The following is an 11262-nucleotide window of genomic DNA, read 5'->3' as shown; positions in this document are numbered from 1 at the left end:
GTTTTTCCAAAATTTAAAAAAAAATTCTACATACAGACTCGGCCGAGACCGGTTCTAAATATTCATACAAAGAACATGGACGCTGTAAATAGAGGCGATTACAAAAATAACTTAACTTGCTAGATTTGTAATCAACTAAAAAAAAATCCCTCCCCACCCAAAAAAGTGTGTTTATATATATTTTTTAATGGAGATTAGTGGACTTATAAGTCTACTTCGGAAATAACTAAACAATATTGTAGACTGTGATTACTGTTGTCGAAAATTCAGGTAATTATCTACGATTTTAGAGTTATATTTTCAATATTATTGTCTCGCACGACTTAACGTGGATTTTGAGGCGTAACCCGAACCCGGTAACTTGTTCTCGGCTTATATGAAAACACAAGTGGTGCGTTTAACTGTAAATAATATCTCGAAGAGTCCTATTACAGAGACGGTTGTCCATTAAAAATAAAAAAAATTCTCATGTCATTGTGTTATGTTTAACTCCCACGTTCAAACTAGCAACAACCCATTATTGTTGTTTCTGACCGACGACGAATCGCCGGTTTAGTTATCGACAAGTAACGAATTAATATACAACACAGAACAATAAAATTATATTATTATATACATATATAGTCGTCTTCGTGAACAAAACAGAAATAAAATTTAAAAAAAATAATAATAATAATACAATTATAATTATTTATAAGACCATAACGATTTATTATACAAGTGAGAATTAAAATTAAAAAAAAATAAAATGATATAACAATATTTTATTTCACAAGTCTTATTTAAAATTCTGTACAAAAAGAAAAATATATATTTAATAATAATAATAATAAAAACTAATATTTCACACTTCATCAAACGCATTTATATACATAGTATAATATTCCTTTTTATTTTTAAATATTATAACGAGGCGATGTAATATTGATTGTAAATTTCAACGGTAAAACAAAAAACATAATAATATTTATAATGAAAACGCAAACAAGAATTTGTTTTTATTTTTAAATCGTATAGACTTCAAAAAAAAAAAATTATATAAATGTACATAAAAATATATTTGAGAATCACGTTTTCGTTTATAGTATTACCTATTACTTTTTTTTTATTTACTATAAAAACAAAAGAACAGCGTTTTTACACCGTGTTTTATTATTGTTATTTTTGTATTATATTTTAACATTCATATATATGTATACTTTATATATTTATATGATACCTATAGTTATTAGTTATTGTGTTGTGCGACAATAATAATATGTGCTTTACTCGCAATAATTATTCTCTTCTAGATCATTGTTTTAATACTGATGGCAAATATTTTATCTAGTACGAAAAAAGTTCAAGAAAAAAAAAACTCAACAACGAAAACACTTCTTCTCACATGTTATATTTTTAGTTTCCCGACCGCTCACTCTATCGTCGCCCTTCCGTGCAAAAAAAAGAATTAGCAGGCAACGTCATATCGTTTATTTTGGGGTTTAAAAAAAAAAAAAATTATCACAATCGAATTATCATTAAATTTAAAATTTTAAAACATCATTCATCGTTTCGGGTCGGGTCGACGGGGGTGGGGGTCGGTCAGGTGACCTCGGACGGTGCCGTGACCTCGATGAGAGTCACCGGAAAACCGCCTGCTTGCCACGTCCGGTTCATCTCCTCAAAAATGTCCAACAGATTGTTGATGCCGATCAAATAGCCGTCCTCGTGGTTGCCGACCACCCATTCGGACATGTGGCTTATCTTCATATCGGCCGGCAATATCAGCGTTTTGGCGAAGTCGATCAGCCACACGTTGGCGTTTTTGTTGTCGTGAACGAACAACAGCGAGCTGCCGATCACCTGCAAAAGATCAAAAAAAAAAAAAAACCATTAAGTCCGGGTAAAGTTTGCTTGCTTGCTTGTGAAAGGGCTGTTTGTGCTACACTAGTTATGCCCTCAGTCTTTTTTTCAGCCCTTAACATATAAACTGCCATAAAGATGCGAAATAAAAGAAAAAAGTCTATAGGTGTAGAATTCAGAAGGGTCTGGAGGGGAAAGAAGTAATGAGAGAGATGAGTAATGTAGACAACTGACGTTGAAAAAGTATTAATAAAAAGTTACAAATTTACGCGAAACTGTGTTAACATAAAATTAAAAAAAAAAACACAATTGTCTTGCATGCAGCCCGACAGTTATAATTTTTTTACATTTTAAGTGTTTTGTTTTTTTTAATCGTTCATAAGTAAACACGATAAAAGGATAAATTTGATACTAACCGGAAGCGGGTATTTAATAAGGGGCGAAATATAGGCAATATTTTATACACCTAATGGGAACGTAATAAATAAACTTCGGTCGTATCAATTTTTACGGCTTGAGGATTCAAATTTTAATTAGTCCCTTTATTCAACAGATATACATGGATAATATCATATAAGTTAGCACTAATTTTTGTGAAACACTCTGCTGATATTTTTTTTTATTGTTATTATTATTAAATGAAAATTGTTTTGTCAACGTTGAAAAATGCCGTCCGTCTTATTTTTAATTAAATTTATACTGAATACATGAAACCGCTTGGACGGCCAAGTAACGAACCTCGTGCGTAGTGAAAAATTTGGATTCCTCGAGGGTGTCCCTGATGGCGGTCAGCCTGCTGATGTACTTGGGCTGTGAAAAGAACATTTCGAAAAATTACAATAGTATATCGTTTTAAATACCAGTTCGACCGATTAAAACAAACGGCTCTTACGATGACGTGTGGGAAACCGTTGACGAAATCGCGGAACGCTTCGATCACTTGATCTCTACTTTTGGTCGTCTTGAAGTCCTTGCTCGACTTGCCGTCGCTCTTTTTGATGCCCTCGATCCGGAAACCCAAAGTGGCTGTCGACGAAATCGTTTCCCTCCACACCATGTACCTGAAAATGCGGTTTTCTTGAACAGTTCACAACACAAACGAGTACAACAGGGATAAATGAATTCAGCACAAAGGTTTACCTGGGTTTTGTCACGCCTTTCAACCGGTGCTCCTCTTCGGAAGGCGCGTTCGGGTCGATTTGTATCATTTTTTCGTACATGTCCTGCAACGCATGTGTAATGTTATTAGATCAACCTTGACCGTAGTAATATTTTTTAACTATCGGCCCGATGCTCCTCACCTTTCTCAGTTTGGGTTTCTCTTTGGCTTTGGCCAACTCCTCTTCCAGGTACGTCCTAACGCCGATTTTGCAGTCCATCACGCACGGCGAGGTGAAGTCGCCCAACAGATCTTCCAACTGAAGGTATACTGCACACAATCGGTTAAGGAACTTACACAGAATGATCATAATATTAGCACACAGCTACATTGAGGAGAGACTTTAACGGCGCGGTATAAAGTCAAACAAGGCGTTTTCAATAAGACCACCCGTTGTCTGGTTCAGTCACATTTTATTGAGTTCAGTTATAGAATCGAATATTGGCATAATTGCCAATATTGAACACAAGGCACATCCGTTGAAAATTCGTCAGGCACACATCGCTGACCCTATCTCGTGTTAATTAATAAAATATTACAATCGACCGCCGTTAAGGAAAAATACTTACGCAGTGTTGCATTTCAACCTGACATAATGTTTCTTTTCAGATTTTATGAATAGCACGTCTCATTAGGTAATTATTCCAAATCCGTCGTAGTAAAAATGCTAGCAATATAAAATAATGCAAAGAAACAATATCCTACATTGGGTAGCCGTGCTAAATAATTTCTTTGTAAACTCTAAAGCGACGGGTGTGTAACAAATAACAATCGAAAATCGTTAAAAAAAACTCATAAAAAACAAGATAACGTACATAAAACAGCTTAAACGTTGATTACAAAAAACATTCCTGAATGTTAAGTATGGAGACTACTAGCGTGGATTGTAACTCTACGGTTGTTGGGTTTTTTTAACGGTCGGCCAAAGTTAGATTACTTGGATTCTGTGTGAACTTTGAAATGTCTGCGTGACTTACTAATACATTTTCTGGAAGTCTTAAGAGCGACCGCAGATGTTATAGTTGGCGTATAAGAAATTATCGTTACAGACCGAAACTTTGTCTTATCCGTTATTATGAAATTATTTGTAATTTGCTCATTACACACCAACCGAAAACGAAAAACTAAATATTTGTTTTGTATTGATTTTTCTGGAAGTACACATTTTTCGGTTGTACGGTTTGTTGAAAACCGTTAATGTATAAAATATAATTAGTAATTAAATAGCGAACGGCCAACGCGTATGTTAATATTTAATTTATGTGAAGTTTATATTCTGTTATCGATACCTATATTTTTTTAACTATGTAATAGGTTTAGAGGGAGGGGCATATTTTCGTGGGGACGGCTTAGTTAACGGGAAAACTAACATGACCGTATTTCGAACGTCGTAGTAATTAATACAGTCATAAATTTTAATAACAACGAATTCGTATTCGCTACCGCGGTTAGCGTTTTACTTTTATTATTATTATTATTATTATTATTTTTGTAATTAGCCATGTTATGACGTAATAGAGTAGGTCATGGACTGTCCCGACAAAACGATAAAAAACAAGTGCGCCGGCCGATAATTCGACGGAAATACGAACACCACACTACGAGTATATACATACACTACAACAAGCATTATACTATAGTACAGACGAAAAGACGTCATCGCCGAAGGTCGTAGACAAAATATAAATTTCCTTGTTTATAACGCTTAAAAACCGTTTTATAATACTGTATAGCAAATAGAAAAAGGATACGGTCTCCGTCTTCGGTGGTCAAGTGCCCCTTGTACTCGGGAACGAACGGCCTGAGCACGTCTTTCATTAACACTTGGAAGCACAACTGTTCTTTGGGACACAATTTCTTCAGGATGGTTCCCGGTTCGGGACCGGCTTTGAAGTTGCCTGGAAAAAAAAACACACACACACACACGTGATTAAAAAAATAATAATAACCGCGTGTACAAAGGCGGTAACGAACTGTGTCGTCATTCCAAAGCCGAGTGGTAAGTACTTATGAGTGTAAATATTAATACGGTGATTACACGCCCCAGTCGATATGATAGTATGTGGACGTGAAAGATGACGACGCATTACTTAGCGTTATAAAAATTCAATATTACACTCCCAAACCGAAATGAACGCACAGAATAATCGCGCGGAGTACCTTACTGAACAAATCGACAAAATAATTATTCCCAAGCCCTAACAGATTTTGATGTTTATCTCGTAGATGTATTAAATTAATTGATAAGTTGGTGTTAATTAAATTTAACATTGATTTTACACAAAAACATAACAAAACATTGTCTTTTTATTCAAGGACTGGATGTATCTGTTGTTGAATTCCAAAATCGGTTGTCCTTTACCCAATGATAAAGGACCACCTTTGTAAATAATTTTAATGATTTTGTGTAATTTATTGACTTGAACTTAAGCAGAGGTTTTACGCGATTCACTCTGTATACATTCAGAATTCAGTAGTACTAGTTTTAAAATAGTTGTAATCGTGTTCAGTATCAGTATACTAATCAATACGTCACGGAATGACCAATAATAAATTAGTTACGGTCTGTAGACAGATTCGGGCATTACTAGAATGAACCACTAATAAAAATTGTCATTCCAATCAATTTGTTTGTGACTAATTCGTATAAAATTAACATCCTATGATTACAATTTATGTGTCATTCGATTTGGTTCAGCTGTTTTTCGTTAATTAGTCAAATTTTGCCCAAACCTATGGATCGTTTGAACACAGCGAACTCGTCGCCGCATATAATTACCGTACAATCAAGTGGATTTTATTTTGACCAAGACAAGCGAAAATGACTAATTTATCTAACATTAAGAAAAAAATATATTTTTTTTTTTTTAAAAGAATGGATTTCTGTGAATAGACACTATATGTCTTACGTGACGCGACGACTGCGGATTAGGTAGGTAGGAAATGACCAAAAAAAAAAAAAGAACAATTATTATAATAATACTAATAATACACTATGAGCAATGACTAACATTCGATGAGCAAATAGTTTTCCCGTTGGCATAATACTGATAAGGTCTTTGGAAAGCACTTAACACTCGGCCGACGAGATTATCGCCATTGTTTATCCAAGCCTAAGTCGTTAAACGCTTTTTACAAAATATGTTTTGTGTGTACACTATTTAGCTGTTGTATTATTCGTTAAACGACGTTTGTTTAGTTCTCTTTAAAATCCAAAGACGGTTTTATTCAGGAGTTATAATAACTGGAGGGTAGGTCAGGGTAAAATATACATTTGTATAGATTAAGACGTGTGTAGGTATTGTACAATTGTTTTTTAATTTTTTTTTACTACAGCATTGTACAGTACGGAATGATGAAATCGCCGAGTGTTATACTTTGTCGATTAATAATTGATATTTATTTACTCAATCGGTTTCGGAACACTTTGATTGGTTGTTGTTAGACTACCTATATTAATTTAAGAGGACAACCGTGAGAATGCATCGATCCTACTAATATTTGCTAACTTTAGCGATGACGACGAGGACATCATAATAGATTTGTATGATACTTTATCACTTGGTAGGGTGTCAGATAACATTAATGTCAACAGAGGAGTCACGCGATATGTCTTCGAGTCGGAATAGAATCTTATTTAATAACACTACATGTAAATAATTTTCACTCTCCTTCTCGTTCTGACTTCGCTTTTTTTTTTTTAAATAAACCTTACCTAAGCTAACTGAAAACATAACGTAGCCTAGCCTAACTTAACCTTATCCAATCTAACTTATCAGGTAGTTTATTGCTCTAAATTTAATGTCTGATAACCGCCACTGTTTTATTATGTAGTTAGGGCCAATGTTGGTAGTAAAAATAAAAAGTAACAACGCAGCTTATCGTGAGTTCAAAGCGTTGTTTATAATGAGATCTAAAGATGGAGTATCAAAATAAATTTGACACAGTTTTTATTTCCCAATAATAATAATTGATCGCCTTAATCGTTTCAAGTGTAAACTGTTGATCAATCGGTTGAATTATTGAATTCGTTTCGAACAAGCTTCCGAAAAAGCGTTTAAGGTATCAGTTTTTTTTTTAGTAAGCTTATTATCATAACAGCTGTAAAACGTCGGCCAGGAAGATTATGGTAGCCGGAATATTTAAAAATGTAGCTATTTCTCTAGAATAAAATAGCTAATATAAAAGTAGTTTTATCGCTTAACAAAAAAATATTGCTGTAAACCATACTGTGCAATTGTAACAAAATTTGTTTTTTAACAATTGAAATGTCTGTAGTGTGTACCAAATTCAACCATCTGTATGCTAAGGAATATAGAAATATTTTGTTAACGGTTTAACAATACATGGTAAACCGATATTTAAAGTAATAAAAAAATATTGTATATTTAAAATTTTAAGCATAAACAATCACAGCAAAGGCGTTGCATTAAAAATAAGTCATAGGTTCGAATAATAAACGTAGTTATATTTATTTTTTTAACAAACAAAGCATTTTTTTTCAAGTAATTTATTTTTATGTTTTGTATTTTATGCGTTTAAAACATTTGTCATGTTAATTGAGTTACATCATTATAACTGAAATTCTAGCGATTTTTAATTGATAATTATAAACGCATTATTTTAGTTCAATTTGTAATAAATTGCTCGTTCGTGCAGTTTGTAAAGCTTAACGTGGAGAATTATAATTTTTAATAATTTGTATTTAATTACTGAAAATATTACTGATTAAATATCAAGTATTTTTTTTAGTAATTCATTACCTTTTATTGTAGATTTGTTGATTTAATAACGTCAAACAAATAACTTATGATCTATATTTTAATCTAGAATTCTATTAGGTATTTAATACAATAATTATAATAGTGATGTGTATAAATTAGGAAAATGTATTTGGTGAAATATATGTTTTTGAAAAATATAAAATTAGAGAAAAAAAAGTATCTTAATAAGTCGACACTGTTAATAATGTTGTATTGGGTTTGATGACATCACCGCAATGTTTGGAGGAAATTACAAAAACTAGCATTTTTAAGCTTAGGTGTACTATTTTTCTCAGCCATAATAGTCAGATGATGTTATAACATTATAGCAATTTCCTAGCCCAGTTAAAATATATTTCAAATATAATATATTTTAACTATACAAAATTGTCCAAAGATGTGTATTCAATTTTTATTCATTACTTAATTATTTATTGTAATATATTCTAATGAAATATTGTCGTTTTTATAAAAAATACATTTTTATTCTAAGTTGACGTCTCGAAAATATAAATTTCAATTTATATTCAAATATCTCACCGTCATAAATTTCAATCAATAGTTTTCCTACTCGTTAACTTTGATGTTGTTACAATAAAATATAGTCATTCCTAGTAATTTTATTTTTCTATATAATAGAAAATGTACCTATTAGTATTTGACTGCGAAAAAACGGTGTTTCTTCAAAAATAACCATCCCTCTGAATATAATATGTATCTCTAAGTTCCATCGAATACCCATTGCGAAAAATATTGATTCTAGCTGGATATTTTCCAACAAACAACATGCTTAGATTGCATTCTTCTGGATAGAAGACATCATATACCTACAGACACACAGCTGGAACGCGGATTGTTCGACCGTGTCTAGATGGAAATTTTACTCATACTCATCCGAGAAAAGTACATGTGTGTGAATAATGTGTCGGATACCGGGGGGGAAAAATGTACTTAAGCACCGTGTTTTAACCGTGTACACATCGACGGTTAACCCGGAGCGCAATACAAACTGGTTATTTTACACTAGCGACCAACGCACATACACACACACACCGCACAATGCATCCGCCGGATCTCGCGGCTGAGTTCGATAAATGATCGTAGATTTGTACATATATTTTTTTAATTAATGATCAAAAATCTAAAATAGAACCTATAGAGAATAGCCACATAACTCCGGACGACCCACAGCGGCCGCACGATGTGTACAGATTTCTTCGGGGCGTTTGGGATTTATAATAATATAATATAAATTATGGTCGAATCCAACGAAAGTACAATAGATTAATCTAGCTGGCGTTTCAATTATCAATAGAATCCAGAGCAAGTAAAAAGAAACTCGACAAACCGACTACATCCAGTTGTTTTGTCCGGTTACAAAACAATAGTATTGCACTGAAATTATTAGGACACGCGTAATTAATGTAGTATACTTAATGTAACTAAATGTATAGTAATAATACCATTGTTACTGTTATTAATTTATTCTTAAAAAGTAATTTTTCTACTAAAATTGATTTAGTAAGCTGGAGTAAGTGAGTAAGCTTGTTAATGTTTAACAACACAAAAGCTCCGAAGATTTTACAGGTTACTCATGCGACACCACAGTGTTGACAGTAGAAATGTTTTTATTTAAAAAAAAAAAACCTAATTAACACTTTGTCTCAATCGATTGCTTGTAATAATTAGTAATATTTAATTTTTTTTAGACTGCAACCATAAAAATTTACTTTATAGGAAATTGGAATACAAAAAAGTACATTTTGTTGTTTTTAAAAATTTAATTATGCGTTTTACTACAATATGTAAAACATGTATCACATGTACTTAATCATAATTAAAACGGACACAATTCATAAAATATGTGTTTACTCGAAAATTTGACATTTTGTTTTTTATGAGTTTCCCATTTAAATTTTTTTATAATGTTAATAATTTAATAAGGAAATATATGTAATTCATTTTCCATCGTTCAACATTTTATTGCGTTTGTCTAGACATTGGGCAATAAAACACATTTTTTAAAATTATTTTTAGCGTTAACTCAGTGATTTATATTTTTGTTGTCGATGAACCGACCAAAACCGTCGAGTCAAAGAAGTTTTAAAGAAGTAATTATTTGTATGTTATGCTAACGCATTACAACTAATAATTGGGAAAATTATTGACATTTTTTTTGTTGTTAAAAATATTTTTAAAGTAAAATCTGTCAGTTGTGAGTAGTTGTTGTTGTTGTTGTTTTAGAATCAAAACGGCTAAAATAATCCGGAATCAATATAGTTATTAACAAAACAAATTTACATATTTACTAAATTTCAATAATTCAATTTTTTCAACCACAATATAAATCCAACATATAAAGTATAATGATGACTTGTATTTATGTAAATAATAGTTTTTCGTTTTGTTCTTCATAATGAAGTTACATGATCGTTCTTTAATTAAGCAAAACAATTTTGTTTTTATATCCCAATTCAAAAAGCAATACCTAACAAGATGGTTGGAGTAGTGTACAGACCGAGTGACTTTCAGGCATTGGAGAAATTCCCGGGTGAGTTTTTTACATAACATTGACTTTAGATCATATTTTTTTCCAAATTTTACAGTCAAACAAATCATGTAAATTCTACACACAAAACGGTGTGTGGTGATCGTTTAGGCAACAGCAGCTGATGGAACAGTACACAAATCATAATTGCTGTACGAAAATCAAATGTATTTTTTGTTTGTGCCTGTCGAGTCGAGTACAGGTAAGTACTATTGTTTGGAAAAATTGTTTTAAAACTCAATATAATATAATAAGCCAACATATTGTACATATTGTACAATTTGGGTTCCATGTTGTGCGACAAGTACACACTAACTAGTTTCCTATGGGTTAGTACGAATAATATTAAAAAAAAATCGTGTGGAGGTTTGCACTTGGCATGTTATTGATTTCGTCTTTACTACATTGTACTTTTATGCGATCACAACGTATAAGTGTTGTCGATTTTTAAATAATTCATATTGTATTAATAAATGTTTATAATTACCTTGGTGGCCGGCTAATTGAACCCAAGGATACCTCTGTTTTTTGTAGGTCTGAAAGAACGGCGTCCACTGAACGATATTTCTCAGTTTCCGCCATCCGGAATGCTGTAAAAAAAATATACACAAATCCATTGTTAATAAAACTCACTGAAATCAACGCTCTATAAAAATAATATAATCTATTGGAACGGTCAAACGGTTATAAGCCAATTTGTAATATACTAGTCAAAGCAAATCGCAAATGTCGATCATAAGACGAATGTTGGTCGTCGCTACTGTCTTGTTTGTACCTGAACGATCAGCAAGTAGGTACTGTTTTAACTTTTACCTACCTAAATCTAACTATACACCTAATAGTACAGTATCATAATATATTTTATAGTGTTCACCCGTCGGCGGTTACCACGTTTGTAAGACAAATGGCTTGCTTGTAGTAAACCGCTTGTAGAAAAAGTTGTATATTAA

The 11262-nt window shown here is 32.2% G+C and overlaps 1 protein-coding gene across 6 annotated transcripts in view; it reads right to left on the bottom strand.

The window, feature by feature from the left end:
• Positions 1–1032: 1032 nt before the first annotated feature.
• LOC126834387 (inositol-trisphosphate 3-kinase B-like) overlaps positions 1033–11262 on the bottom strand; it is a 152212-nt gene continuing 141982 nt past the window's right edge. For 2 of the 6 annotated variants that reach the window (XM_050566269.1, XM_050566266.1), the window contains exons 3-9: positions 10800–10902; positions 4753–4899; positions 3144–3271; positions 2983–3065; positions 2735–2903; positions 2581–2652; positions 1048–1842 (exon numbers count right to left, since the gene is read on the bottom strand). In XM_050566269.1, coding sequence (XP_050422226.1) covers positions 1582–1842; positions 2581–2652; positions 2735–2903; positions 2983–3065; positions 3144–3271; positions 4753–4899; positions 10800–10902 — 963 coding nt within the window. In that variant the 3' untranslated portion in view covers positions 1048–1581. Of the gene's footprint in view, positions 1843–2580; positions 2653–2734; positions 2904–2982; positions 3066–3143; positions 3272–4752; positions 4900–10799; positions 10903–11262 lie in introns of all 6 variants that reach the window. The other 4 variants (XM_050566267.1, XM_050566268.1, XM_050566264.1 and 1 more) reach the window with 3 other exon arrangements.

The sequence above is a fragment of the Adelges cooleyi genome, unplaced genomic scaffold (assembly GCF_023614345.1).
Source record: "Adelges cooleyi isolate 19-005CV unplaced genomic scaffold, UGA_ACOO_1.1 ACOO_flye_CR_arks_rails_tigmint_CR_PRNA_21, whole genome shotgun sequence".
Lineage (NCBI taxonomy): Eukaryota > Metazoa > Arthropoda > Insecta > Hemiptera > Adelgidae > Adelges > Adelges cooleyi.
This window is presented reverse-complemented; position numbering and strand designations above follow the sequence as displayed.